The sequence below is a fragment of the Felis catus genome, chromosome A3, assembly GCF_018350175.1.
Source record: "Felis catus isolate Fca126 chromosome A3, F.catus_Fca126_mat1.0, whole genome shotgun sequence".
NCBI lineage: Eukaryota > Metazoa > Chordata > Mammalia > Carnivora > Felidae > Felis > Felis catus.
The window spans coordinates 24,208,990-24,236,339 of NC_058370.1; the positions used below are offsets into that span (position 1 = coordinate 24,208,990).

The following is a 27,350-nucleotide window of genomic DNA, read 5'->3' on the forward strand; positions in this document are numbered from 1 at the left end:
CCGGTCGCCGTCCAGCTCCACAGGCACGTCTCCGCCCCCGCCCTGTCCTTTATACCCCCACTGGCGCGGTCTGCGCAAACGCGTTGGGTCGCATCGAGGCCCCGCCCCCTAGACCTTGGGTTACAGCGCGAGGGGCTTGAGTACCGTGCGCGGCGGGACGACGAACCAGTAGGTTGGGGAAAGGCAACGGCGGCCGGCAAGGGCCAAGCTTCTTCGGGAGGATGTGAGGGAGGGTTCTGGCCAGCTATTGGAATCCTGAAGGCTAGGAGATGTTGCAGCTCATGCCCTTTGCAGGGAAGGGGAAACTGGTGACCATTGAGGGGGTTGGGCTGGTGATTGTGGATCCCAGATTTCCCAGATCTCCTGATTCCAGATCGGGCAGGTGTCGGGGACACCGTGCCAGTGAGCCAGAGCCGGAATTAAAAAAAGAAAGAAACTGGGAGCGATTAGAACCAAACTTTGTCTAGAATGGGAGTGAACGGGCCCATGAAGTTGGGCAAGCCTGGGCAGGAGACGGGTGTTTATACCCCGAGCCTCATGCAGACACTGGCCTCGCCCTCAGGATAAAGTCCGACTGGGTTTTCTTGTGGGCATTTTAAGATCTGGCCCCAGTCTTTCATTCATCATCCATTCATTTAACATTCATTGAATACAGTAGTAGGTGCTGGAGGTAGAGAAGTGACCAAGATACACAACAATTCCTATGGTACAGGGGCAACTAACGGGCTGTAGAAGCCCTGGGCGGAGAACAGGGACAGCTTCTGAAACACACACGTGAACGCTGGTCAGGAGTGGTGGGGAGTGTTCCAAAAAGAGACTACAGCACGTGCCAAGCCTGGGAGCTGGAGAGAGGCTTGTGTATCTTGGTTACTGGGGATAATCTCACTCTTGAGTCTGTTTAGCACCCAGGGAGATGATGGTAGCTGGAACAGGCATCTGACAGTGGAGGTGGAGACAAATAGAGGAATTCAAAGCAATCTGTATTTAATAAAAACTACAGGATTTGGGGAGACTGGGGTGTTGGAGAGAAGTGTGTACAAGGCTTGAGTGCCTGAGTGGGGTTCATCAGAGGAGGAGCAGATTTGTGGGGAGATGACAAATTCTATTCTGGTTCTGTGGAGACTCCCAGTAAGCAGTTGGTTATTACAGTTTGGAAGTCAGGAAAGCACCACTGTGAAAGTAGAGATTTGAATGTCCTCAGCAAAACAAACAAAGCCACAGGGTTGAGACTATAGAATGAGAAAAACAAAGGGCCCAATCAGCACTTTACATAGTGATTATCTTTATGTTTTATCTCTTTGTATCCTCAGTACTTAGTCAAGGGCGTGGCAGTAGATGCCATTCAGTGTTTACCAAGTAGACAAAAGCCCAACCGCAGGCAGAGATGCTGGAATCCCAGAGATGTTAAGAGATGGGGGCTAATGGAGGGTTCCATTGCTCTATTGTCAGTCATAGGTTCTTGTCCTGGCTCTGCCACCAGCCTGCTGTGTGACCTTCTGACAAGTCTTCCACCTGTAAAGTGGGTATAGCCAAAAAGAAGCTCCCATGTATAGAGCTACAAACCCTGCTGAGGAACTACACACAGATTTTTCTCATTTAATTCACATGGGGACCTTATTTATGAAGGAGGTAATATTATGGGCTCAAACCCATATCTGACTGACTCCAGGGCTCTACTATGACTCTATAGTTGTAGAGCCCTTATCTGTGTCTCATTGGACAGAAATGTTGTTAGGATCCTCTTGAAATTACATCGTCATTCTTTGAAAACGTTGTGCTGAGGCCAACAGACTTTCATAATTGGTTTCGCACCAATTTTGCTATAAGGGGAAGGAGATGGAACTGAATGTTGTTCTCTAGTTTGTTACTTGTTCTCTAGCTCCCTTTCTGGGGACAGCTGAGCTGGGTAGCCATATTCTTTTCCTAAAATCAAATGACAGTAGGGCAAACCAAAATTAATAACTGGTGTTTCCAGATTTTTATTCAGATCTTCTTAAATCCCTGAGGCCTGCTGCAAAATTAGTATCAAGGTGTTAATTGGTTCATATCTGTGTGTCTCTGGGCAGCCAGTTGGACTCCTCATCCTATTACATTGGGCACTTGGGTTTCAGTTATTTCTATTCTGCTAATGTGATTTCTCAAAAATATTTTGTCTTGCTGCTGTGATGATAGATGTCCATATAGGGAATGTAATCATGTCCTGCTAATGAGCTTGCTTCTGCTTAGTGTGAGGGAGGAGTTCACCTTATCTGCATTTCATAGTATTCTACAAAGGGATCCTCCTACCCCCACCCCCCACATAATTTGAGATTTGCTGACCTGGGTTGTTGGAGCTAGAAGGGGAATTAATACTTTCTTGCAGTGATTTTAAATTTGTTAAAAATACAGAGCTTCAGCCCTTCCCTCCACTCATCAGACCTCTTGCATGAGAATCTCTGAGTGGAGCCCAGGAATCTGTATTCTTTACCAGGCTCCCCAGAATATTTAGCCAGATTTGGAAACCACTGGTCTACCTCATACCCCTTGTTTCACAGGTAGAGAATCTGCAACTCTGTGAGGGGAAGGAACTTGCCCCAATCACATATGACATTAGTGCCTCTTTCTCCAATGTAAAAGGCCTGGGCTGGGAGTCCCGAGACCTGGGTTCAAATCCAGGTTTTACCAGTCTGAGATTCCACTTCCTTACTGTAAGAATAATGCCATCATTGTATTAGGAACCAAGAGAGTGGCAGTGGAAATGCTTTGTCAGGCTTTCCATTTTGCACTCATGGAAGTTGAGAGCTGCCATCCAGTGTTCACTCCCCTGTACCACACTGCCAGTTTCATTGGTTTCTGGGTGGGCCCCAGGCAACCCATCACCAATCATTCCCCTCTCCTGTTGCAGGTTGGGATGGCTACCTGCTGGGGGAGCCTCTTGCAGGATGAGCAGCAGCTGGAGGAGCTGGCACGGCAGGCTGTGGACCGGGCCCTGGCTGAGGGAGTGCTGCTGAGGACCTTGCAGGAGCCCAGTTCCTCCGATGTAAGCCCCTGACCCCTCCTCACAAGCACTGACGACACTGCTCTGGATCCTAATGCTCACTTTCTGGTCCCTGCCAGGCTAAAAGCAGCTCCTTTAGGTCGAGACATCTTTATTGCTTTATTTTATCTTTGTCAATAACTAAAACTGATCTCTAGATATATGTAAAAAGCCTGCTGAGAGTAATCATAAAATTTAAGTCTGGGGTTTCTAGTATGACTTAGATAAGTTACATAACCTCTCTCAAGCTGCAGTTTCTTCATAGAATAAAAAAGGGATAATAATGGGACCTGCCTCTTCAAGTTGGTAAGAGAATGAGAAGATAATTCATGTGAAACACTTTGTCCAGTGAGCTATTATTTTTTAAGACTACCTAATCACACTGCAGAGGGGGAGTATATCTGTACAACTGGTCTGTGTACATCCTTCTCTGTGCATTTATATACATATATGTGTATATAAAGAAATATATGATTTTCTTTTAAGTTTTTTTTTAAATGTTTTTATTTTTGAGAGAGTGTGAGTGGGGGAGGAGCAGAAAGAGAGGGCGACCCAGAATCTGAAGCAGGCTCCAGGCTCCAAGCCGTCAGCACAGAGCCCGACGGGGGACTCGAACTCACGAATTGTGAGATCATGACCTGAGCTGAAGTTGGACGCTTACCGACTGAGCCACCCAGGTGCCCCTTTTAAGTTTTTTTTTTTTAAAGTAACCTCCACATCTAATGTGGGGCTCAAACCCATGACCCTCAGATCAAGAGTCACATGCTCTTCCAACTGAGCCAGCCAGGTGCCCCAAAATGTATGGTTTTCTAAAACACAAATTGGATCACACAGATCATGCAGATTATTTTGTGATCGTGTTTTTGTTTTTCATTTAACAATCTGAGGTTGAACTCTTTACAACTCCCTCCATTAGGATTAGCTTCATTCTGATACAGTGTTCCATATATAGATGAATCACATTTTAACTTTCCTCTATTTAGGTGATTTTTAACATGTTTTTTTAATGCCCTTTTTTTTTTTTAAGTTTATTTATTTGAGAGAGAGAGAGAGCTTGAGCAGGGGTGGGGCAGAGAGAGGGGGAGAGAGAGAATCCCAGGCAGGCTCTGCATTGTCAGCGCAGAACCTGATGAGGGGCTTCAACCCATGAACGGTCAGATCATGACCTCAGTCGAAATCAAGACTTGGACACTTAACTGACTGAGCCACCCAGGTACCCCTGATTTCTAATGTTTTATGATTATAAACAGCATTATAGGGAACAGCTACATACACGCCTGTTTGGGTACTTCTGTAGGGTTGATGCTTTTAAAAGTAGAAATGCTAAGTCCAAACCACATTTTTTAAAAGTCTCATCCTTAAAAAAAAAAAAAAAAAAGTTTTTGTTTTGTGACTGGTAAGACATTGTCATAGTTCAAAATTCAAAGGACAAAGAGTTTAGAGTTTAACCCTCTCTTCTATATTCCCTAGCCATCCGGTTCTCCTGACCTGAAGACAAGCTGTGTTTTAGTGTTTTTGTTTATTCTTTCATATAGTTTACTATAGTTTACTCATAACAAAAAAAGTATATATTCCTTTTTCCCACTGTTTACACAAAGAAGCATCCTAGACAAACTCTTTTGTGCCTTGCTTTTTTCTTTTTACTTACTAGTATACCTTGTGACAATCCATATGAGTAACTAAAGAGCTGCCACCATCTTTTTTTTTTACTAAGTTAAGGGCCTGGTGGAGAGTCCAGACTCATAAATATTTGCTGAGGCCTGAGTGAATGAGAATGGCTGTTACCTAAGGTAGGCTGACATTGTGGAAGGTCTGCCTCTGGCTCTGGGAATATAATTGCTTGCTTTGTGAACTTTACATTATGTGAACTGTTTGAACCCAGGATTAAGCATTTTCCCCTCCAAGACTTTTTTGTTCTATTAATCAATAGGTATTGTGTGAAGGTCCAACACTTGGTCTTTCTGGAAGTTAATGGAGCCTAGAAAAGACATAGTCCTCAGTGAGATTCCCAATTCAGAGAAAAAAGACAGGAAATGGGGCACCTGGGTGGCTCAGTTAGGCGTCCGACTCTTGATTTTGGCTCAGCTTATGATCTCACTGTTGGGTTTGTGGATTGAAGGTCCATGTCAGGCTCTGCGCTGACAGTGTAGAGCCTGCTTGGAATTCTCTCTGTCTCTATCTCTCTCTGCCCTTCCACCACTCATGCTTGCTCTCTCTGTCTCAATAAATAAATAAATAAACATCAAAAAGAAAAAAGACAGGAAATATGTGTATGTGTATGGATGTGAGAAAGAGAAAGAGATTTCAGTCCAAATCTTTGTCAGGTGCCTGTTTTATGCCAGGCCATTCTAGGCACCGAGGACACAAGTGAGTCAGCCAGAGACTCTGGCCACTAAAGCACATGGTCTAGTTGGAGAATGTGCCACAAGACAAAATTAAATGTCAGTTCTATGAGGAAACATAGATAGCCTGCTGCACAATATTAGCTACTGTTTATTACTGACTATGTGCCAGGCACTATTCTAACAGCTTGAAATCACTAACTCGTTTAAATTTCACAACAGAGATGAGGAAACCAAGGCCCAGAAAGGTAAAGTAACTTGCCTGAGGTCATTCAAATGGTTGTGTAATTGGCAAAGCCAGAATTCAAACCCAAAGAGTTTGCCACCTGACTTCATGCTCTGAACTTCCATTCTTTACTGCCTCTCTCAGGAAACTGTATGGGACACCTAGACGAAGGAGCAACTCATCAGTTGTATTTGAACTAGATCTTAAAAAATAAATAGAAAAGAACAGCATAACAGAGGGTCTAAAATAGGAAAAGGCACAAAATGTTCAAGAGAATGCAGCTGAATATGGGACAGAAGACAGGTCGAAGTCAGATAATCAAGAGGCTTTGGATACTGGGAGGAAGAGGAACATGAACTTTATCCTGTAGGTAGGGGTGACAAACCAAGTGCAGAATTAATAGCTGGTTCCTGCAGATTTAGGGAGTTAATTAAAAAACAAACAAACAAAAAAAAAAAAAACATGAACAGGCTACAAAATTTAAAGGGAATTCAGTGTAGAATAAGTCTCCTCCCTCTAGCCACTGTTTCTTTCCCCAGAGACAAGCATTGTTAACAGTTTTTTTCACCAGTGTCTTTAAAATGTGAGGCCCAATGTTTGTTTGGGGTTTTTTTCATGAAATAAAAAAAACCTGGCCCCTCAGGTGAAATAGGAGCTCTTCTTCCCATCACTCTTTGTTTCTTTGACTATGAAGGAGATCTTTTATTGTCATGCACATGCTACCGTTTTTCTCAGAGTAGAAGACTATTACTCTGTGCCTGTGTCTCCATAAAAAGTTAAAAGACTGTGTTTCAGCCTTTGGCCTATACACAGTGGAGAACAGCTGTATACTATGGATCCCAAATTCAAGTGGGCATAATGAGTCATGGGGACAGAGGCAGAGGGAAGTCTTACTAGGAAAAGCCTTTGGGAGTTTTTCAGGCCAAATGAGACTTGTTGGAAGAAGCAGAGTTCTAAGTTTTAAAGCCAAGGAATGCCCTTATTGTCATCACACATGCACTCAGGGTATTAGGTCACCCCCTATATAATCTGCAGTAATTCCCAGCCTAACACAGAAAAGCTTCAAGCTGAAAAAACCTTATTCTCACAAATATCCTTCCTCACTTTTGTCTTCTGAGATTTTGAGGAAGGTAATTTGGGAACTATCTATGAAAATTTTAAGTGGATTTACTCTAATTATCTGACATTTCCATTTTTATAAATTTATAATTTATGGACTTTTTCACACACAAAATACCTAGAATATATACTCTAGGATATTGATTGAAGCATTGATTGTAATGGGGTGGGGGGAGCACACCACCTATATGTTCATAACAGAAAGCTAGATTCAGGGGTGCCTGGGTGGCTCAATCAGTTAAGTGTCCAACTCTTGGTTTTGGCTCAGGTCACAATTTCATGGTTCATGAGCTCAAGTCCCACATTGGGCTCTGTGCTGTTAGTGTGGAGCCTACTTGGGATTCCCTCTCTCTGGCCTTCCCCCACTTGTACTCTTTCTCTCTCTCTCTCTCTCTCAAAATAAGCAAATACACTTAAAAAAAAAAAAGAAAACTTGAATTAATAATTTTATATCCAAAGAATGGAATACTCTACAGGCATTAAAAAGAATGAGATCTATTTGAACATATATGGAAATGTCTCTGAAATATTTATAAAGCAAAGGACAGAACAATATATGTACCATGTGCTTCTGTGTGTGTAAAAAAAGAAAAATGTATATATACATATAGTCTAAAGGACATGTGAGACACTAGTATACAATTTGCTTCTGGGGAGGAGAATTGGGTCATCAGGGAATGAGACATACTTTTCACTATGTATCCTTCTGTCTCTTGAATTTTGTATCATTTGTTTGTATTATCTGTTCAAAAAATATTTTTAAATATATAAATGCCAAGTTCTAATGTCATAAACTCATACTATGATAATGGCAAATTGATATTAACTCAGAGGTTAAACTCAGGAATACATCATAATATAAGTCACAAGGTCATTTTATCATCTCCTACCCAAATTCTAGTTCATTTGTTGTTGTGAATCTCCAAATGCATTATCCCCTTCTAGAAATAGTGTTCCAGATGGGTATTTGGGTTTCCTGGTTCTGCCAAAGTTCAAAGAACTCAGAATGCAGCCTAACTCCAGGTCTGGCAACCCGAGTCACTGTCTCCAACACTGGGGAGAAACCACTCCTAACTTCTACTCTGGGGGTCAGAGATCACTTCTGATACAGCCCTACCAGCAGGACTCTCCCTCTGCCCCAACCAGAAGGCAAGGGGGCTGGGGTGGGAGCTCCTGGCACGAGGATCCTGGGTTTAGGACCCTGGCTAGGAGCTGTGTGTGTGTGTGTGTGTGTGTGTGTGTGTGTGTGTGTGTGTGTGTGTTGTTTACTAACCACCTTGGTTCAAATCACAGTGCCATGTAACAGCTTTATATAATTTTGGACATGTTACTTAATCTGAGACTCAATTCCCTTTATCTATTTATTAAGAATAGATAATAATAGGGGTGCCTGGGTGGCTCACTTGGTTAAGTGTCCAACTACGGCTCAGGTCATGATCTCACTCTTTGTGGGTTCAAGCCCTGCATCAGGTTCTGTGCTGATAGCTCAGCTGGAGCCCGCTTCTGATTCTGTCTCCCTTTTTCTCTGCCCTTCCCCTGCTCGTGCTCTGTCTCTCAAAAGTAAATAAAACATTAAAAAAAAGAACAGATAATAATAGTATCTGCCTCACAGAGTTAAATGACGCATCTATGTAAGGTATTTAAAACAGTGCCTTGTACACAGTAAGTGCTCAATTTTTTGTGGTTTTGTTTATTTGTTTTGGCTGTTTTGCTTCTGTTTTTTTTTTTTTTTTAATGTAAAAAGATAAAATATTACAGAGTCTGAAAGTTCCCTTTATACCCCTTCATCATCCTGTTTTCTCCCTCCCTTCACAGAGGTAACCACTATTCGGCAGTTTGTGTGTCAATAAATGTAGGTTACACTTTTCATGGGGTTATGTTTACAAGAAAACAGCCCATTCACAGGTGTTCTACCCCTGCCCGCTCTTTCTCCTTGATCAGGTGGTAAGCTATGCCCCATTCACGCTCTTCCCTTCACTGGTCCCCAGTGCCCTGCTGGAGCAGGCCTATGCTGTGCAGATGGACTTTAACATGCTGGTGGATGCTGTCAGCCAGAATGCAGCCTTTCTGGAGCAGACTCTCTCCAGGTACTGGGTGATGGGGCAATAGGGGCCGGGAGTTGCTGGAACCCAAGGGACTGGAAGACTGAGGAGCCATGAGATGTTGCTCTGGCAGCTGACTTGGTGGGGTTGGGGACAGGTACCCCCCAGAAAAAACAAAAGTAGTAGAACAGAAGTCAAGAGGGCTGGCTTTTAATCCTGGCTCTAATCCTCATTTATATGGCTGCAAGCAAATTCCTTTCTTTCTCTGTGCCTCAATTTCTTCATCTGTAATGTAGGGATGTTGGCGTAAATCTAAGATCTCTTCCAATCACATTATGTGATTCTCTGATCCATGGCCCCTTGCTTTGATGACTGAGATTTCTATTTGGAATTAGGGAATGTCAGCATTGTTTTAGGGAAAATAAAGGGCAAAGGAGATTACTGGGTTTAAAGTCAGATTTCTAACTTCTTTTCCTCAGCCCTCTTATCTCTGGGTGAGATGGGGGGGTAGACTGGGCCCCACCCAGGGCATGAGGATACAGAACTCCTGAAATGGTTCACCCCATCCACCGCTCTGTCTCTTCTCCCTTAATCCTTTTTTTATCTTCAGGCCCTGGGACAAGGGAAATTTCTTTACTTTCAATTTTTTTTCTAATGTTTATTCATTTTTGAGAGAGAGAGACAGAGAGACAGAGTCTGAGTGGGGGAGGAGCAGAGAGAGACACATACAGAACTCGAAGCAGGTTCCAGGCTCTAAGCTGTCAGCTCGAACTCATGACATGAGCCATGACATGAACTCATGACAGAGCTCGAACTCATAACATGAGCCAAAGTTGGACACTCAACTGACTGAGCCACCCAGGCCCCTCTCTTTACTTTAGAATTAAATTCTTTATTTTTAAAAAAATTTTTAATGTTTATTTTTGACAGAGAGAGACAGCATGAGTGAGGGAGGGGCAGAGAGAGAGGGAGACACAGATTCCGAAGCAGGCTCCAGGCTCTGAGCTGCCAGCACAGAGCCCAACGCGGGGCTCAGACTCACAGACCACGAGATCATGACCTGAGCTGAAGTCGGATGCTCAACTGACTGAGCCACGCAGGCGCCCCAAATTCTTTTAGAATTAAATAAATAAATGTGTGTGTGTGTGTGTGTGTGTGTGTGTGTGTACATAAACAGACTAGACATACATACTTGCATGTCTGATTAATTTTTCAAAAGAAAACAATTATTTTGTTAGAGACAAAACATTTTTTTTAAGATTTTATCTTTAAGTAATCTCTACACCCAACATGGGGCTTGAACTCAAAACCACGAGACCAAGAGTTGCATGCTCCACTGACTGAGCCAGCCAGCCACCCCAGAGATACAATTTTTTAAAAATGTGCACGTTGGTGTGAAGGTGAATATGGGAAGGGATCATAATGGTAAGAAATTTGGAAACCATTGACTTGAAACTAAAAATGCAATGAGTTATGAATGTACAAACCCTACCAGCACCTTCCACCCAGGTCTTTTTCGGGGTGGGCCTGGCTTTTGTACCTCTGGTTCTAGATTGCAGAATGTATGAGCAACCTGATTTATGACCTTTGCCCTAAAGATGCAATTATGTGGAGACCTTTCCTGCAGTCCATGTCTGCAACCTTGCCTTCCCTGTTTCTCTGTCCTCTGAGATACACACAAACCCTAGCTTGTACGGGAATAGAGCCCTAGTATCACATGTGCTAGAATAGCAGCCTGGGACCTAGGTTGAAGGGCCACACCTCTTCAGTAAAGCAAAAATGTGTCTCAATTTTCTTGGAGGCTGAAGCCCAGCTGGGGACTCTCCTCACCAAGGGCTGGGAAAGGCCTCATGAAAGAGCTGGCTGGGGAACAGAGGAACTGCAGGGCAGGCCTGAGCTACATGGGCTCAGTGGGGTCCCTATAACAAGTGAGGAGAGTGAGTTAGGCTTGAGCAGGGATGTAGAGACTGCCCTGAATCTTGACAGACAACAAATGTGGTGTTAGTTACCTGTGGGTGCCTCTTCCACACTGGATGGACTTCTACTTCATATAACATGTCACAGCAGCACACTGGGCCATGATGATGAGCTACCACAGACAAAGTCTCTACCCTCATGTGGTTTATAGGCAAATAGGAGAGGTGACATTAATTATCACAGAAATAAAACAGAAACTTAAAACTAATCTGTACTGGTCCACAGTGTTCTGAGAGCACATGGCAGGAGGATCTGATCCAGATAGGGAAGGTTGCCCTGAGGAAATCATATCATATGAGGACTGGCTGAAGAAAAACAAAAAGGATATTTAGCTTGAGTCAGAAGAATGCTTTGGTGCACAGAGCATAACTGCTGTCTTTTAATCTCTGAGAGTTGCTGTATAAGAGGTGGAAAAGACTTGTCCTTGGAAGTCCCAGAGTGTAGGAGAAGCTATGGAGAGTTAATGTTATGTCGACCAGAAGGTTTACCAACCATCAGAGATATTCAAAGATGGAATGGTTTTACCACATGACATTTCTTAGTTTCTCTCAGGACCAGACACTATGCTCAGTTCTGTACATATAATATCTCATTTACCCTTCACCACAACTCTATGATAGAAGTAAAATTATTTTCCTCTTCATCTTTCATTTTTATTTTTTACAGATGAGCAAACTGAGACACACAGTGAAATAATTCTCTAAGGTTGCCTAGTGGTGAGTGGTAGAGCCGGGATTTGAACCCAGGTTATCTGGCTCTAGACCTGAATTCTAAACCACTATTGTCTATCAGGTTGATGTGGCTGTTCAAGTTTGGGTCAGCAGACTGAAAGATTCAGGAGGCAATGGATGAGAGTAGAACTATTTGATCTTTAAGATCCCATTTAGCCTAGAAAATGCTCTATTTCCTCCTCCAGCACCATCAAAAGGGACAACTTCACTGCTCGCCTCTTTAACATCTACAAGCAAGTCCTGAAAGAAGGCATTGCTCAGGTAACCAGTCCCCACTCCACCCCAATCTAGGACCTGTCCCTCCCTTTTTTTTTTTACCAGAAGAAACTGGCCCAGGCCCTGAGCTCATGGAAATCTGCCTCTTGTTGGTCTCCACTAGGTTTGTACATCAGTGACCAATCCTGGGATGACCAAAAGAATGATTCCACTAGGTTTTGGAGCATTAGCCTGCAACTCTGATCTCTATGTAGAATTCATGTTACCTGTCTGTTCTGTGGCTAGGCCCTCAATCAGCCCTGGGCAAATGTACTCAGCCTTCAGTTTTCCCCACAGACTGTGTTCCTGGGCCTGAACCGCTCAGACTACATGTTCCAGCGCAATGCAGATGGCTCCCCAGTCCTGAAACAGATTGAAATCAACACCATCTCTGCCAGCTTTGGGGGCCTGGCCTCCCGTACCCCAGCTGTGCACCGGTGGGTCCCCTGGGCAACACTGGGCACACTGGTGGGGTGAAAGCCTAATAGGCCTACAGTCACAGGCAGGAACAGGGATCTCCAATTCCAAGTATTTCTTCCCAGGCCCTGGGTCATGTGTTTCTCCTGTAGCAGTTTCCACTTGTAATTAGGTCTTAGTATGTCAAGGAGAGAAGGGACCTCATTGTTCATCTAGTCTTGCTCCCTCATTGTATAAAGTAGTATTCCAGCTTGAAGAAACAGTACCTGAGTGAGAAAGAGCTTGGATGGCCTGAAGAGAGGTCAGAATCCATGGCAGAGAGGGATCAGTGGCTTCCCATTGGAAGGCTTGACCCTAGTAGCAACCATTTCCAGCCAGCAGTGATGTTCCAGGTTGCTGTGATTACAGATGGTTGGCAGCAGGATTCCAGATAGCAAGCACTGGTGCTCAGGGAAAGGCGTTCCAGATCATAGGGAGGCTGGTATAGAGTAGAAACACAGGGTCTTGGGGCTCTGGGCATATACACAGAGCCAGGGTTTGGGTGGCCCCGTATATTCAGGCCTGAGAAGCATGATGATAAGATGCTTTTTAGTGTTCAGCTAATTCTCCAAGTGATGTTCCTGTAAGGATCTGTGAGTCACAGGCAGAGAGGGGTCTTCTAGATCCATCCAATTACTGAATAAGACATCTCTTCCAACAGACATGTTCTCAGTGTCCTGAGTAAGACCAAAGAAGCTGCCAAGATCCTCTCCAATAATCCCAGCAAGGGACTGGCCCAGGGGATCACCAAGGCCTGGGAGCTCTACGGCTCAGCCAAGTAAGGGGGTGAAAGAATGGTAGAATCCTGCTTTAGATTCAGCATTCGTGGGTGCAGTGCAAAGCAACTTCTTCCCCTGACATCTTTAGAAAATGAGGGATTTTTTTTTCCTGGAAATAGAAGCTTACACTTTTAAGTACCAGACTTAAAGGGGTTTCTGGGCTTCCTTCTTAAATAAGAGACACAGACTATAATTTAATCTTGTTGTTGGCTAGAGGTCACAATTATCTGTTAATGATTGCATTACTGTTAGTGATTGTATCTTGATGTAATACAGAGGTGCTGTCTAGACTCAGAGGCATGTGAGGCTGTCTGCCTGCACTAATGGCCCCAACTGTTAGGCTTTAAGTTCTTATTCCTTTTCTTCCCAGTTTTCCTGTCTCCCTACTATCAGTTCTTACTTCCTACTGCTGTCAGTGTGCTTTAATTTGGAATCCTCCATTCCCATCCCTGTACCTCCTTTCTGATTTGCTATGGTTTGGGAAAGCAAGTGGTCTGGGTTGTCATGTACCATCTAATGAGTGTGAGGGCCTCTTTGATAAGTAAATGCATAAGCTTTGACTTAGTGATTTTGTGGTGTCTGTTGTAATTGCCTAGAGGCATTTTTTGCTTCCTTCCTATTTTCAACCATGTTCCAGATGTGTAAAGATGCCAGGTAAGTGACTTCTGTATATATAGGGGGCGGCACTGTACCAATAGTTACTGCAATGTTTACATAGCTTTAATAGTTAACCGTTAATGAGCACTGACTGGTGCCACACTTTGTGCTAAGCGCTCTACACGTAGGATCTTATTAAATCCTCATATGAAATATTTCAAGGTAGATACCACCCAACTCCCCCCATTTTACAGATGAGGAAACTGGTTCAGAGAAGTGAATGGCTCAAGGTCAGATGGTTGGTGGTAGAGCCCATAGTCCACTCCCTCTAGAATCTGCAACCTTAATCACTTTATTGCCTCTAAGAGAGCCTCTCTGGGCTTGCTAAGCCTCACTAAGACTCAAGAAACTTCGGACTCTGAATATTTAGAAGGCATAAGATGAATAGTTAACTCTTGGTTAAGTGTTTTTTAAGAGACTGAAGCCAGGAAAGGGTCAGCTGGGGAACTACTGATGAAAAAAATGTTGCAGAGGGTTTCTCCACCCAGGGTGCCTAGAACTAGGCACTGGTGGGTAGGAACTATGGGGTGCCTGAGCTGGGACTGGCTTCTCATTTTGAAAGTCAAATAGGCATTTCTGCTGACCTAGCATATGACCTTCGCTAAGACAGTTCTTTTCTCTGAGCAGCAGTTTGTAAAAGGGGGATGATAATAATAAAACCTAAAAGGGTGGTAGTGAGAATTAAATGAAATCTCATGGCCTTGAAAAATGCTTTAAAAAATCTGGTGAGGAATGGAAAAAAGACAGTCTCTTTAACAAATGGCATTGGGAAAACTAGATAGCAACATGCAAAAGAATGAAACTGGACCACTTTCTTACACCACACACAAAAATAAATTCAAAATGGATGAAAGACCTAAATGTGGGACAGGAAACCATCAAAATATAGAGGATAACATAGGCAGTAACCTCATTGACAATGGCCATAGCAAGTCTTACTAGCTATGTCTCCAGAGGCAAGGGAAACAAAAGCAAAAATAAACTATTGGGACCTCATCAAAATAAAAATCTTCTGCACAGTGAAGGAAAAAATCAGCAAAACTAAAAGGCAACCTTTGGTATGGGAGAAGATATTTGCAAATGACATATCTGATAAAGGGTTAGTATCCAAAATATATAAAGAACTTAATAAAACTCAACACCCAAAAAATAAATAATCCAGTTTAAAAATGAGAAGACATGAATACACATTTTTCCAAAGAAGACATCCAGATGGCTAACAGACACATGAAGAGATGCTTAATATCACTCATCATCAGGGAAATATAAATCAAACCTACAATGATATATCACCTCACACCTGTCAGAATGGCTAAAATTTACAATACAGGAAACAACAGATGTTGGCGAGGATGTGAAGAAAAGGGAACCCTCTTACGTTGTTGGTAGGAATGCAAACTGGTGCAGCCACTCTGGAAAACAGTATGGAGGTTCCTCAAAAAGTTGCACTACTAGGTATTTACCCAAAGGATATAAAAATAATGATTTGAAGGGATAAATGCCCCTGATGCTTATAGCAGCATTATCAATAATAGCCAAATTATTGAAAGAGCCCTAATGTTCATTGACTGATGAATGGATAAAGATGTGGTGTGTGTGTGTGTGTGTGTGTGTGTATGTATATATGTATATATATGTATATATGTGTGTATATATATATATATATATATATATATAAAATATATTACTCAGTCATCAAAAGGAATGAAATCTTGCCCTTTGCAACAATGTGGATGGAGCTAGAGAGTATTATGCTAGGGAAATAAGTCAGAGAAATACAAATACCATATGATTTCACTCATATTTAAGAAATAAAACAGATGAACATGGTGGGGGTGGGGTGGGTTGGGAAGAGAGGCAAACCAGACTCTTAACTACAGAGAACAAACTGAGGATTACTGGAGGAGAAGTGGGGGTGGGGGAGTGGGAGGATGGGCTGAATGGCGGAAGGGCATTAAGCAGAGAACTTAACGTGATGAGCATTGGGTGTTGTGTGTAAGTGATGAATCACTAGATTCTACACCTGAAACTAATGTTAACTAACCGGAATTTAAAAACTTGAAAGACTAAAAACAACAACAAGAACACCACCACCACCACCACCACCCCCTCAGGATCATTATGTGGTACTTCCAATAGTAGTAGTAGTGGTAATAATAATAATAGTAATAATGGCAGCTACCATTTAAGGAGTACTAGTTTCATTTTACTGAAGGGAAGACTGAGGGGTCAGAGAGGAGGAATAACTTGCCAAAAGTCACACAGCTAGTAAGTTTAGAATTCACGTCTATCTGCCTTTAAAGCCTGCATTCTTTCTACCATACTGTTCTGCCTCCAAGAGGCATGGTCCCATAGTATAGATCAAAAAACTCAGGCTCAAGCACTGATAGAACAGATGAATTTTTCATCGGTTATCTCATAATTTTTTAGATTTTTAAAAAAGCATGGAAAATGAATTATGATTCCAATTTAGACATTTATTCAAACTCTTTCAAAATATAGTGACTGTGGTTAGAATGAGTAGGGATAAGAAAGAAGGATTCTTGGTATAAAATGTTGGGAGCTGTTATCCGGAGTCCTCACTCCCAGCCAGCACATTACTGCCACTTCACCTTCCTTAGCTGACACTTTCCTAGTCCTGTTCCCAAAATACTGTTCAGAACTGAAGGCAGGAGGAGGTAGAATATGTTTTCTGAGTCTGGCTGTGATTATTTGGCAGAGGACAGGCTGACTTAACCAGGGAATGCGGTTCCACTTTAACCTACAGCTTCCAGCCTCCCTCCTCTGCCTCTTTTTGGAGGTAGGCCAGCCTGGGCCAGGTGCCACCTTCCCACCCATGAGGAGAGCAAATCAGGCTACAATATGAAAAGCAAGGCCATTGGCCCTTGGGTGTCTCAGGGCAAGATGGCTTACGAAAGCACCATTTCTAGCTTGTCTCTCAGAAACCCAACTCAAAGCTAAGACTCAGCTTAATGTCATGTCTGACCCTCAAGAGATTTCAGGCAAGCCAAGAGAGGAGGCATACTAGGACCTGTATTTCAGCTAAGTGGAAAGGAGTCAGGCAGAATGTAGTCCAAGAGGTTCAGCTGAGGCAGAGAAAAGCAGAGACAAACAGACCAGAGGCCAGTTACAGGAGGAAGGAATCCACACTTAGATTCCTAAGCCCAAATCTGGCCACCCAAGAGTCTTAGCAAGAAGCTATGGGCGAAGAGCAATACGGCTACAGCAAAAATGGAGTTTGGTACTCCAAACTGAGGGCTCAGAGAGGTGGAATAACTTGCCAAAAGTCATATAGCTAGTAAGCTTAGAATTCATGTCTGAATCTAAAGCCTTGTCCCTCAGGTAGCCAAACAGACAGTTCCTGGCATTAACTTTTTCCTTGTCCTTGAGCTCCTCCTTCTTTAAGAATTATGTTGATAGCAGAAAGAAAGAGGTCAGGTAAGCCTCAATGATACCATTAATACTATGGGACCAAATGTGTCCCTGTGTAGATCACAGTAATGGTGGGAGGCCCCAAGAGATAATTCCTTATTTATGGATGGCTCTATAGGGTTCTGTAGGATTTCCATTGACTATTATAATGTATCATGCAAGAACCACACACTCCTTTATTATATGCTTTACAGTCTAGTAATAGGGTCATTAGCCTCCAACCCCACACATTATTCTATAAAATATTCTTCAGTACTTTCATCTGTTTATTCTTCCAGAAAGATTTTAAAATCATTAAGTTTTAAGAAAAGGTCGTCTTGGGTTTTTGAGATTTTAAATCTGAGTTTTAATTTGCATAGAAAATTAACATCATTACAATATTTTATCTACCTACTGGAGAAGGAACAGAGACATCTCCATTTTTTCAAGTTTCCTAATTTCAGGAAATAATGTGTTAGAGCCTCAGGTATCGCCTGAGACCTTTCTGATTTGAGAGAATATCTGCTCTTTCAGGGAAGGTATGTTCTCCTGAAGGTTGTTGGATGGAGGGAGGACAAGCTTTGTAGTCACTTCAGCCAACTGTGCTCACTCTCTCCCCAGTGCTCTGGTGCTACTGATTGCTCAAGAGAAGGAAAGGAACATATTTGACCAGCGTGCTATAGAGAATGAGCTACTAGCCCAGTAAGTAAAGGAGGGGAGACCTCCAGATAATGGCCTTAGGCTTGTGAAGAACTACTCAGAACAGAGCATCCATTACCTCTAACCTTTGCCCATCTTTCCCAGGAATATCCACGTAATCCGTCGAAGGTTTGAAGATGTCTCTGAAAAGGGGTCTCTAGACCAAGACCGAAGGCTGTTTATGTAAGTGTTCAGGGAGCATTACTACTTTAGGAAACTTATTCTGCTACCCATTTCCCCCAGGATTCCTTTCTTCTAGGAGATGTGATGGCTTGCTTCCTTCTCTCTGAATTTTAGGGGCAAAATACCCATCATCTCAGGAAAGTCTGGAGAAGGCTTGGTCATATTCTGCTTCTAAAAGGTTGTATAAGAGCTATTGACCTTTTTCTTTCTTTTTTTTTAGAGAGAAAGTGCAAATGGGGGAAAGGGACAGAAGGAGAGAGAGAATCCTAAGCAGATTCCACACTCAGCACAGAGCCCAACACAGGGCTCAATCCCATGACCCCTGGGATCATGACCTGAGCTGAAACCAAGAGTCGGATCCTTAGCTGATTAAGCCACCCAGGCACCCCAGAGCTACCAACATTCTTGATAAGGGCCTTCTTAAAATAACCCTGGTTTTCATATGTCCCTGGACTCCTAAAAGCTTTCTTGCCCCTCTTGGTAGCTATCAGGCCTGGACAGTTGGGCTGAGCAGTCAGGGAGGAAGAGGAATAGCTTGCTCATTCTGTGATTGATCTGGGAGCTGCTCTCTGAGCTTAGGCAAGACATAATGGGGCCTGGGTTTGTGTTCCACGCCAGGCCTTGTGCTCCCCTGCAGGGGGCTTCCACCAAGTGACTTTAGTACCACTTAGTTGGGTAGCATTGTTTGCAACACACATATTTAGACCTGGAATTTTATAGGTTTTTTTTTTTTTTTAATTTGTGATTCTTCTTCTTCTTCTTCTTCTTCTTTTTAAATGTTTTATTTATTTTTGAGAGAGAGTGTGAGCAGGGGAGGGGCAGAGGGAGAGGGAGACAGAGAAGCCCAAGCAGGCTCTGTGCTATCAGCACAGAGCCTGATGCAGGGCTCAAGTTCACAAACTGAGATCATGACATGAGCCGAAATCAAGAGTCAGATGCTTAACTGATTGAGCCACCCACATGCCCCTAATCTGTGATTCTTAAAATTAAGGACCTCCATTGAAAGGCCCCTAGGTGGCTCAGTCACTTAAGCATCCAACTTCAGCTCAGGTCATGATCTCACAGTTCGTGAATTCGAGCCCCGCATCAGGCTCTGTGCTGACAGCTCAGAGCCTGGAGTCTGCTTTGGATTCTGTGTCTCCCTCTCTCTGTGCCCCTTACCCACTCACATTCTGTCTCTCTCTCTCTCAAAGATGTTAAATGAATAAACATTAAAAAAAAAAAAAAGAACCTCCATGAAATTTCATAGTACCACTTTTCTCAAAATGTGCTTTTATCATAACAAAGTCATTAATTTACTTTCCAGACAGTATCAAATAAGCCAAAGAAAGGGGAAGGTCTTTAAAAAGACAGTCTCGGGCACCTGTTGGGATGAGCACTGGGTGTTGTATGAAAACCAATTTGACAATAAATTTCATATAAAAAAAATAAATTAAAAATAAATAAAAAGTCTGTGTCTTAACTAGACTCAATTTTGCATCTCTGCACCCTTACGCCTACCATTTCAAAAAATCTCAGCCTGGTTTCAGCTACTTTTTTTTTTTAATGTTTATTTTTGAGAGAGAGAGAGAGACAGAGCACGAGTGGGGGAGGGGCAGAGAGAGAGGGAGACACAGAATCTGAAGCAGGCTCCAGGCTCTGAGCTGTCAGCACAGAACCTGACAAGGGGCTCGACCTCATGAACCATGAGATCATGACCTGAGCCGAAGTTGGACGCTTAACTGAGCCACCCAGGCTGCCCTTAAGTAGTATAATGCAAGGTGTTTTGGTAGGCATGGCAGTATGATTCTGAGGCTCAGTAATTTTTAGCCCACTTAAAAAAAAATTTATCTTGGGGTGTCCAGGTGGCTCAGCTTATGGGTTCAAGCCCCACATTGGGCTCTGTGCTGACAGCTCAGAGCCTGGAGCCTGCTTTGGATTCTGTGTCTCCCTCTCTGTCTGCCCCTCCCCCACTTGTGCTCTGTCTCCCTGCCTCTCTCGAAAATAAACAAACATTTAAAAAAAATGTTTTTTTTAATTTATCTGATTTGATTCTGGTTGCTTTCTTGCTTCCCTGAGGGCTTCCTACAATGACTCTAGATCTAGAATATTCTAAAGCATTCTTCACTGCATACCTTCATGTTTTTAGTAGAAGAAGTAGTGGTATGGGTATATCTACTTTCATTGCTTCCAGTGAACCCCTGATTCGGCAGCCTGTGTGGTCTGGCTTTCAAAGAGGACAAACTCATTTGGATGCACTGTGAAATATACTGAATCACTCTATTAGTTATAATTTAACATAGCAGCATTCTCCATTCTGTGTTCTAGGGATGGCCAGGAAGTTGCTGTGGTTTATTTCCGGGATGGCTACATGCCGAGTCAGTACAGTGTACAGGTTGGTATTCTGTTAGACTATTCTCTGCCTCCTAGGACCCAAAATCATTCCTTGGAGACCCAGCTCAGGCATCACAATAACCTGGGTTTTTCCCTGGGCCCTGCCCTCAGTTCTTCCTCAGGGAACTTACTGCTGGAACCTCTTATTCTCCCACAAGCTTTTTACTATCTGTCACTCTCTACACACTGTCTTCTAGACTCTGAATCCTCAGGTATCTATGTTGCTTCAGCCATTCACATTGTTTCTACGGATATACTGGAATGTTTTTTTAACGTTTGTTTATTTTTGAGAGAGACAGTGAGCGGCAGAGGGGCAGAAAGAGAGGGAGACTCAGAATCCAAAGCATGCTCGAGCCTCTGAGCTGTTAGCACAGGGCCTACGTGAGACTTGAACCCAGGAACTGTGAGGTCATGACCTGAGCCAATGTTGGATGCTCAACTGACTGACCCACCCAGAAGCTCCCTGGCAAATGTTCAACAGTCATCTTTTTAAGGGGGAAAGCCCCAGTTTGTAGCATTTGCTGATTTCTATGGTATACTCCCATCATGGCCGATTTCAAGTTACCCAACTTTTCTTTTTTTCACTGCTTCAGCAAGAACATTTGTTTTTTTCCTTAAAGTTTTTATTTTTAAGTAATCTCTGTACCCAACATGAGGCTCAAACCTACAACCCTGAGATCAATAGTCTTAGGTTCTATGGACTGAGCCAGCCAGGTGCCCCCGACCTACTTAACATTTCTGAACCCAGAGATGGGTACAATCAGCTCTGGGTAGCTAATGCAAACCAGTTCCACCATACCACTGACCAGCTCCTTCCTGCCAACTCTTACTTCTCTTTTATCTGTGTTAGAAAGTTTTTCTGTCCATTCATGTTAATGACAGTAATGATGATACCACCTTATCTTGCTATCCTACCATGTAGTTTCAAAATTACTTTCCACATCCATTATTTCATTTTATCTTTACAACCACTGTGTGAGGTATATAATTATCACCATTATACAGACGGAGAGACTAAGATTTGGAGAGATTCAGGGGCTTGTCTAAGATCTCACAGGGAGTTCCCAGGCTTTCTGATTCTTGGTCCACTAGCATATCCAACATATTGTTCTCCACCTGCCCCTAATCCATAGTATGGAGAAGCTAAGAAGCCCTGCTTTCACTTGAGAGAAATAAGTTAGGAAATACCATGATCAGTATGCCTGGGGTCATGAGCCTTTGGCTTTACCTGTGTGTGACCATGGACAGGTTTCTGACCCTTTATGGGCTCAATTTCTGTAAGCTGAGGAAACTATACTCAAAACATGAGGGAGCTCCTTCCAGATCTTTAATTTTTTGAATATAGGATTTTCCCTAAGACCCAGCTGAATAAGGAACCCAACAGTTCCATAGAGGTGGAAGCTCTGTAGAAGGTCCTTTTCTCTAGAAAGTGGTTAGGAGTGGTGGAAACTTGCTGACTAGAAAAAGACAAAACTGTCCATGGGGAAAATGGATCCAGGCTCCAGGACAGGGGATTTGGGGGATCCAGGCTCCAGGAAGGGGCAAAAAAAAAAAAAAAAAAAAAAAAAAACCTTTAAAAAGAGATTGAGCTAACAGGGAAATAAGTCTGTGCATAAGGAGGAGGACATATTTAGGGAATTGAGAAACTCACACAAGGTTTAGAATTTGAAGATAAATCTGCAAAGCTTAGTGACTTGTTAGTTGATGTTGGGAATGCCCCTGCTCATCTCTGAATTTTGCTTCCCTGCTTTTAACAAAATGGAGTACTTCTCTGGGTTTATCTCTGATGTTCTGGGCACCAGTAACTGCCTGGAACATCAAAGGTGAGATTCTTGGTAAAGACCAGGCAAATATGCTGCAGGTGGACAGTGTATCAAAGGGAGGACAGCATGGGTGGTTGTGGATGTTGCTCCTTAGGCCTTAGCCTTTATCCTGCTGTGGTCAGTTTGATGTGGTCTGGAGTTCAAGGACAGGTTATCCCCCAGTGTCTGAGAATGGGGACCTCTGCTGTTTACCTGCCTCTCACACACTTAACTCTTAGCACATCAGACCATTCATCCTATGATTACCCACTTGCAGGCTTTTGCTAATTATTCTGCTAATCTGAGTGTCTTCCCTATTGACCTGTCAGACCCTACCTGACTACTCAAATTTCACTTCACTAAACAACAATAACAAATAATTACCGAGCACTGTGTCAGACAGTGGGGATACAAAAGAAACAAGACAAGTGCTGGAGCTCACATTTTGGTCAAGGAGATGGTCATCAGAAAGTAAGAAAAAACAGAAAAAATTTTTTTCTAGTTGAGGGAAGCTCTTTGAATAAAATAATAGAGTGAAGGGGCAGCTGGGTGGCTCAGTCAGTTAGGCGTCCGACTTCAGCCCAGGTCATGATCCCGCACTCGTGGGTTCAAGCCCCGCGTCAGGCTCTGTGCTGACAGCTCAGAGCCTGGAGCCTGCTTTGGATTCTGTGTCTCCCTCTCTCTCTGCCCCTCCCCTGCTTGCACTCTGTCTCTCTCTCTCCCAAGAAATAAATAAATACTAAAAAAATAGTAATAATAATTTAAAAAATAATAGAGTGAAAAGATAAGAGAATTATGAAAAACCCACATTAAATAGGGTGGTTTGAGCTGAGACCTAAGAATGAGAAGGATCTAATCATCCACTGGAAAAGCCAAAAGGAAAAGACTTTCAGGCAGAGGGGAAAGCAGCAAATGCTAAGGCCCTGAGGTGGAGTGACATCTGTGTGTTTGAGGACTGACCGGCCTGTATGGCTGGACTATGAGAGTGGGATGCAGGGAGGTCATGAAATTGACATGGTTGAAAGGGGGACAGGAGGCAGATCCTGCAGGGTCTTGTGAGCTTTGGTAAGGAGTTTGGATTTTATTTGAAGTACAGTAGGAAGCTGAGCTCATACACAAGTGTCTCACCTCTTTCAAACCTCTTCATCTACTTTTCTATGCCCTTACCTTGTTATTTCCCTTTTAATTATAGTCATGTACCATTGTGCTAAACTGTGCCCTCCCTGAGGGCAAGAATCCTACATATTGGAAGAATCCACATCTGCCTTACAAAGAGATGCAATGACCCTGGGAGGTGATGAATGTGAAGAAAGAAAGCATGATACCTGGCATCTGATGGATGCTCAGTAAAAGTCAGCCAAAGTGAAATGAAGTAGAATTACTTTTGTTTTCTTCCCTCTGCAGAACTGGGAAGCACGCCTGCTGCTGGAGAGGTCATGTGCTATCAAGTGCCCAGATATTGCCACCCAGCTGGCTGGGACAAAGAAGGTGCAGCAGGAGCTGAGCAGAATGGGTGTGCTGGAGATGTTGCTCCCTGGCCAGCCTGAGACTGTGGCCCGCCTCCGTGCCACATTTGCTGGCCTCTACTCACTGGACATGGTGTGTGGGCTGCCTCTTTCTTCCACCACAGCAGGAACCCAGAATTCAATGTACTGGGGAGGCTGGAGCTGGTAGTAGGCTGGAGTCCATTGTAAGCTCCCTCAACAAAGGTAGAGATCGAGATAAGAGGTGGAAAGAGGAAGGAGCTGAGGAGGACAGCAAGAATTGGGGAATATCTATATGTGTTTTCCATGCCTCCTACTGTGGAGCCCTGAACTGTTGCCAGAGAAAGCTTGTTTTCATTGTACTTGCTGCCTTCAGGGGTTTGTTGGGGGTGACATCCAGATAGTAGCATCTAGGCTCACTCCTGTTATTCCTCTGATGCTGCTCTGCACAACCAGCAGGACCGCAGCTCCTGCCCCTGGTTTAAGACTGCTGGTAACTGCTTTCTTGCCTCCTGCCAGGGTGAAGAAGGGGACCAGGCCATTACTGAGGCCCTTGCTGCCCCTAGCCAGTTCGTGCTAAAGCCCCAGAGAGAGGGTGGAGGTAGGTGGTTCCCCCTTGGTAGGGCTGCTCAGTGGAAGGGAAGTGAGCTAGAAGGCTGTTACCAATGCTGACTCACACTTGCTATGGGCACAGTCCCAGGCTCTAGGGGACATAGGATGAACTGACACAGGCCTTCACCTTGGACAAGTCCCAGAAGACCCTGTGATCAAGTGATATTGAGCACAGAGGGACCTGATTAACTGTAACTGGAGGGTTTGTACAAGTTTAGTCTGAGATGCCTGTGACCAGATTGTGGGGAAGCGGGGTAGGGCATATCAGGAGGTTGGATATCTTCCTGCCTGGTTTGAACTCCTTGAGGGCAGGGATCATGTCTGTCCACAGACCCAGAAGAAATGAGTTTTGATCTTGGTCTTAAGGGATAGGTAGGAGTTTACTAGGTGGAAAAGGAGGGAGAGTATTCCATACAGAAGGAATAGCCTCAAGGAGAGGCACTGGTCCATGGAAGTGTGGTACATTTGGAGATTAATGAATACTGGTAAGACTGGAGTACAGCATGAGAAATGGGAGGAGGCAGGGATTTGGGCTGGAAAAGATGGTTTGGGACATGATTATAGAGACCATTAAAAATATGTAGGAAGTTGGATTTTATCCTAAGGGTAATGGGAATCCATTAGAGAGATTTAAGGAGGAAAGGGATACACATCTGATCCAGGATCCATGTTTCAGCCATGGTAAAGTATGTCCTGGATGAGGGGAGACACTGGCAACAGACATCACAGAGGAGGCTGGTATAATTGTCCAGAAGAGCAATGTAGAGGCCTGGGCTAGGGCTATGACATTGTAAGAGTACAGACTAAAGAGACACGTCTGAGTTATTGACAGGTAATGGAGAAGGAGGAGTTAAATATGAGTCAGGATGCCTTTCACCTATTGGGAGCAGGAAGATCCAGGAAGAGCAGGTTCAAGACAGAAGTAATGAGTTCTCTTTGGACATGCTGAGTTTGTTTTGGGAGCCCATGGGGTATCCCTGCAATGTCAAGAACAGGGAGCTTAAGTTGAAGATTTGGGAGTTAACAAGTCATACAATATAGATGGAGCCTTAGAAATCTCCCTTGGGGTGGGGGGGGGAGTGTGTTCATGGAGGAGAGAACAGGGTGGCAGGTGGATTCCTTGGTAATTCCAACATTGAAGAGGAGCAGGAGCCAGTTAGGGAGGCTGAGAAGGAAAACCATAGACAAGTAGGAGAACCAAGGCAGGAGGCTGTGGTGAGGTGTGTTTGCTTATGTGAGAAAGGGCTCTCCTATTAAAGTGACATTCCCTTCTTGGGAGCCAGGCCTGCCCTGGCTTCACTGAGCTGGAGTTAGAAACTGAGGCTGCTGCCTTGACCACAGAAATGGGGGCACAGAGTGGAGAAGGTAGGCAGAGGCTCGAGGGTGACTGGCCAGTGTTATTGCAGGTAATAACCTATATGGGGAGGAGATGGTGCAGGCCCTGGAGCACCTGAAAGACAGCGAGGAGAGGGCGTCCTACATCCTCATGGAGAAGATAGAACCTGAGCCTTTTGGAAATTGTCTGCTACGGCCTGGCAGCCCTGTCCGAGTGGTCCAGTGCATCTCAGAGCTGGGGATCTTTGGAGTCTATGTCAGGTGAGCCAGTCAAGAGGGTCTTCTCCTTGCCAGACAGTCAGCCAAGTGAGCCTGGGGAGGAGAATTGGACAGGGAGCAAGAATCCTGGGCTTCAGTCCCAGCTCTGCGAGTCCCTAGCCATGTTACCTGTTTCCTTATCTAGTAAATGAGGCCAAGGACCCAAAACCTGCCCACCCACAGGGCTATCAAATGAAGCCCAGATGACAAGTACTTTGCAGCCATAAAGGAAGTTCCAAGTAGTATCAAGAAGGATGAGAAAGTAACCCTAGACTAGAAGGAGACCCCAGGGAAGAAGAGAATTTGGGTCCAGTTTCCAGGCCACCAGGGGTTCTGGAGAAAGGTGGGGTGGGCCAGCTAGAGGATAATCAGTTGGCTCTGAAAGACTGAGTGGCCCCTGGTTTGGATGTGAGCACTAAAGAAACAGGAAGAGAAGACCACTTGGGAATTTTTAAGGAATAGTTCCTGGTCCCTTAAACCGCTTCCTGCAAAATATGCAATCTAAGATCAAGCAAAGTAGGAATATCAGATCCTACCATGCTACTGACCTGAGCCTTCCCTCTAACCACTTAACAGCATCTCTGCCTGCCATGTTCCCCCAAACCCAACTACCACCATAGCCATCTTGACAGAGAGGGAGAGAAGGAAACTTACAGCTACAGAACATGAAATGTGAGCCTGGCATCATGCTAAGTGCTTTTCCTGCTTTATTTAATCCTCGTGACCATCTTGCAAAGTGAGAGGTATTATCTCTATTTTAAATTGAGGAAACTGATATTGAGAAAGGCTGAGTAACTTGCTCAAAGGCACAGAGCTAATAATTTCCCCAAAACAATGCAAACCCAGATCTGATTATAAAATCCTAGCACTTTCTTGGGTGTAGTCAGTCACTCATACACTGCTCACGTGGGACCAGGGAAGGATTTGGCTGTGGGGCTGAGTCTTGGTAATGGAGTGGTGTGTCTTCTGTCCCCCTTTCTATAGGCAGGGAAAGACACTTGTGATGAACAAGCATGTGGGACATCTGCTTCGAACCAAAGCCATTGAGCATGCAGATGGTGGAGTGGCAGCAGGAGTGGCAGTCCTGGACAACCCATACCCTGTGTGAGGGCACAGCCAAGCCTGCCCAGATTTTGCTCAAGAGACCTTCTATCCCTCATACTTGTCATTCCTCACCTAGCCCCTCTGAGGGTCTTCCCTCCCTGTACCTTGGGAAGGCTGGTCTCTTCTGTTCAGGGAAGGGTGAATGCTGGGTCCTTTCTCCAGCTCTCTCATCTGAGGACCAGAAAAGCTGTTTCCCTTAGGTGAGATCTACAGGCCCCTAAATCCTCAGAGTGTGGGTATAGCTGAAAGGAAGCTGATCTGAGGTAAGGGTCCATAACCCTGTCAACCGCCTGTCAGCTCCTCATCAGCCTTTTCAGCAGGTTCCAGTGTCTGACCTAGGATAGGACTGAGAGGTAGGAGAGGGGCAGTGAAGGGGCATAGCCTTTCCCTGCCTCTGCCTTAAATAAAACTATGTTGTTGATTCTGTGATTCCTTGGTTTATACATTTGAGAGGGGGAGGAGCTATAATCTGGGTCAGCACACTTAAAG

At 44.0% G+C, this 27,350-nt stretch overlaps 1 protein-coding gene across 2 annotated transcripts; it reads left to right on the forward strand.

Annotated features, from left to right (window-relative positions):
• The first annotated feature begins 48 nt into the window (after nucleotides 1-48).
• GSS (glutathione synthetase) lies at nucleotides 49-27,290 on the forward strand. Of its 2 annotated transcripts, none has more exons than XM_019826615.2 (13): nucleotides 49-168; nucleotides 2,885-3,019; nucleotides 8,645-8,790; nucleotides 11,639-11,714; nucleotides 12,006-12,145; nucleotides 12,826-12,942; nucleotides 17,633-17,713; nucleotides 17,816-17,893; nucleotides 20,201-20,267; nucleotides 23,473-23,667; nucleotides 24,072-24,153; nucleotides 25,571-25,760; nucleotides 26,334-27,290. In XM_019826615.2, exons 2-13 carry the CDS (start codon nucleotides 2,891-2,893, stop codon nucleotides 26,431-26,433), a joined length of 1,401 nt encoding a protein of 466 aa, XP_019682174.2. In that variant the 5' UTR covers nucleotides 49-168; nucleotides 2,885-2,890; the 3' UTR covers nucleotides 26,434-27,290. The 2 variants fall into 2 exon arrangements, with proteins under 2 accessions (XP_019682174.2, XP_006929886.2); XM_006929824.3 differs by having other exon boundaries at nucleotides 26,742-27,290.
• Nucleotides 27,291-27,350: the final 60 nt, after the last annotated feature.

Excerpts from the sequence above, each read along its gene's own strand:
- GSS (XM_006929824.3), top strand. The coding sequence starts at position 2,891 with ATGGCTACCTGCTGGGGGAGCCTCTTGCAGGATGAGCAGCAGCTGGAG. Across the intron at positions 8,791-11,638 it reads CTGGAGCAGACTCTCTCCAG|CACCATCAAAAGGGACAACT; the intron begins GTACTGGGTGAT and ends TTCCTCCTCCAG. Across the intron at positions 17,894-20,200 it reads CAAGACCGAAGGCTGTTTAT|GGATGGCCAGGAAGTTGCTG; the intron begins GTAAGTGTTCAG and ends TCTGTGTTCTAG.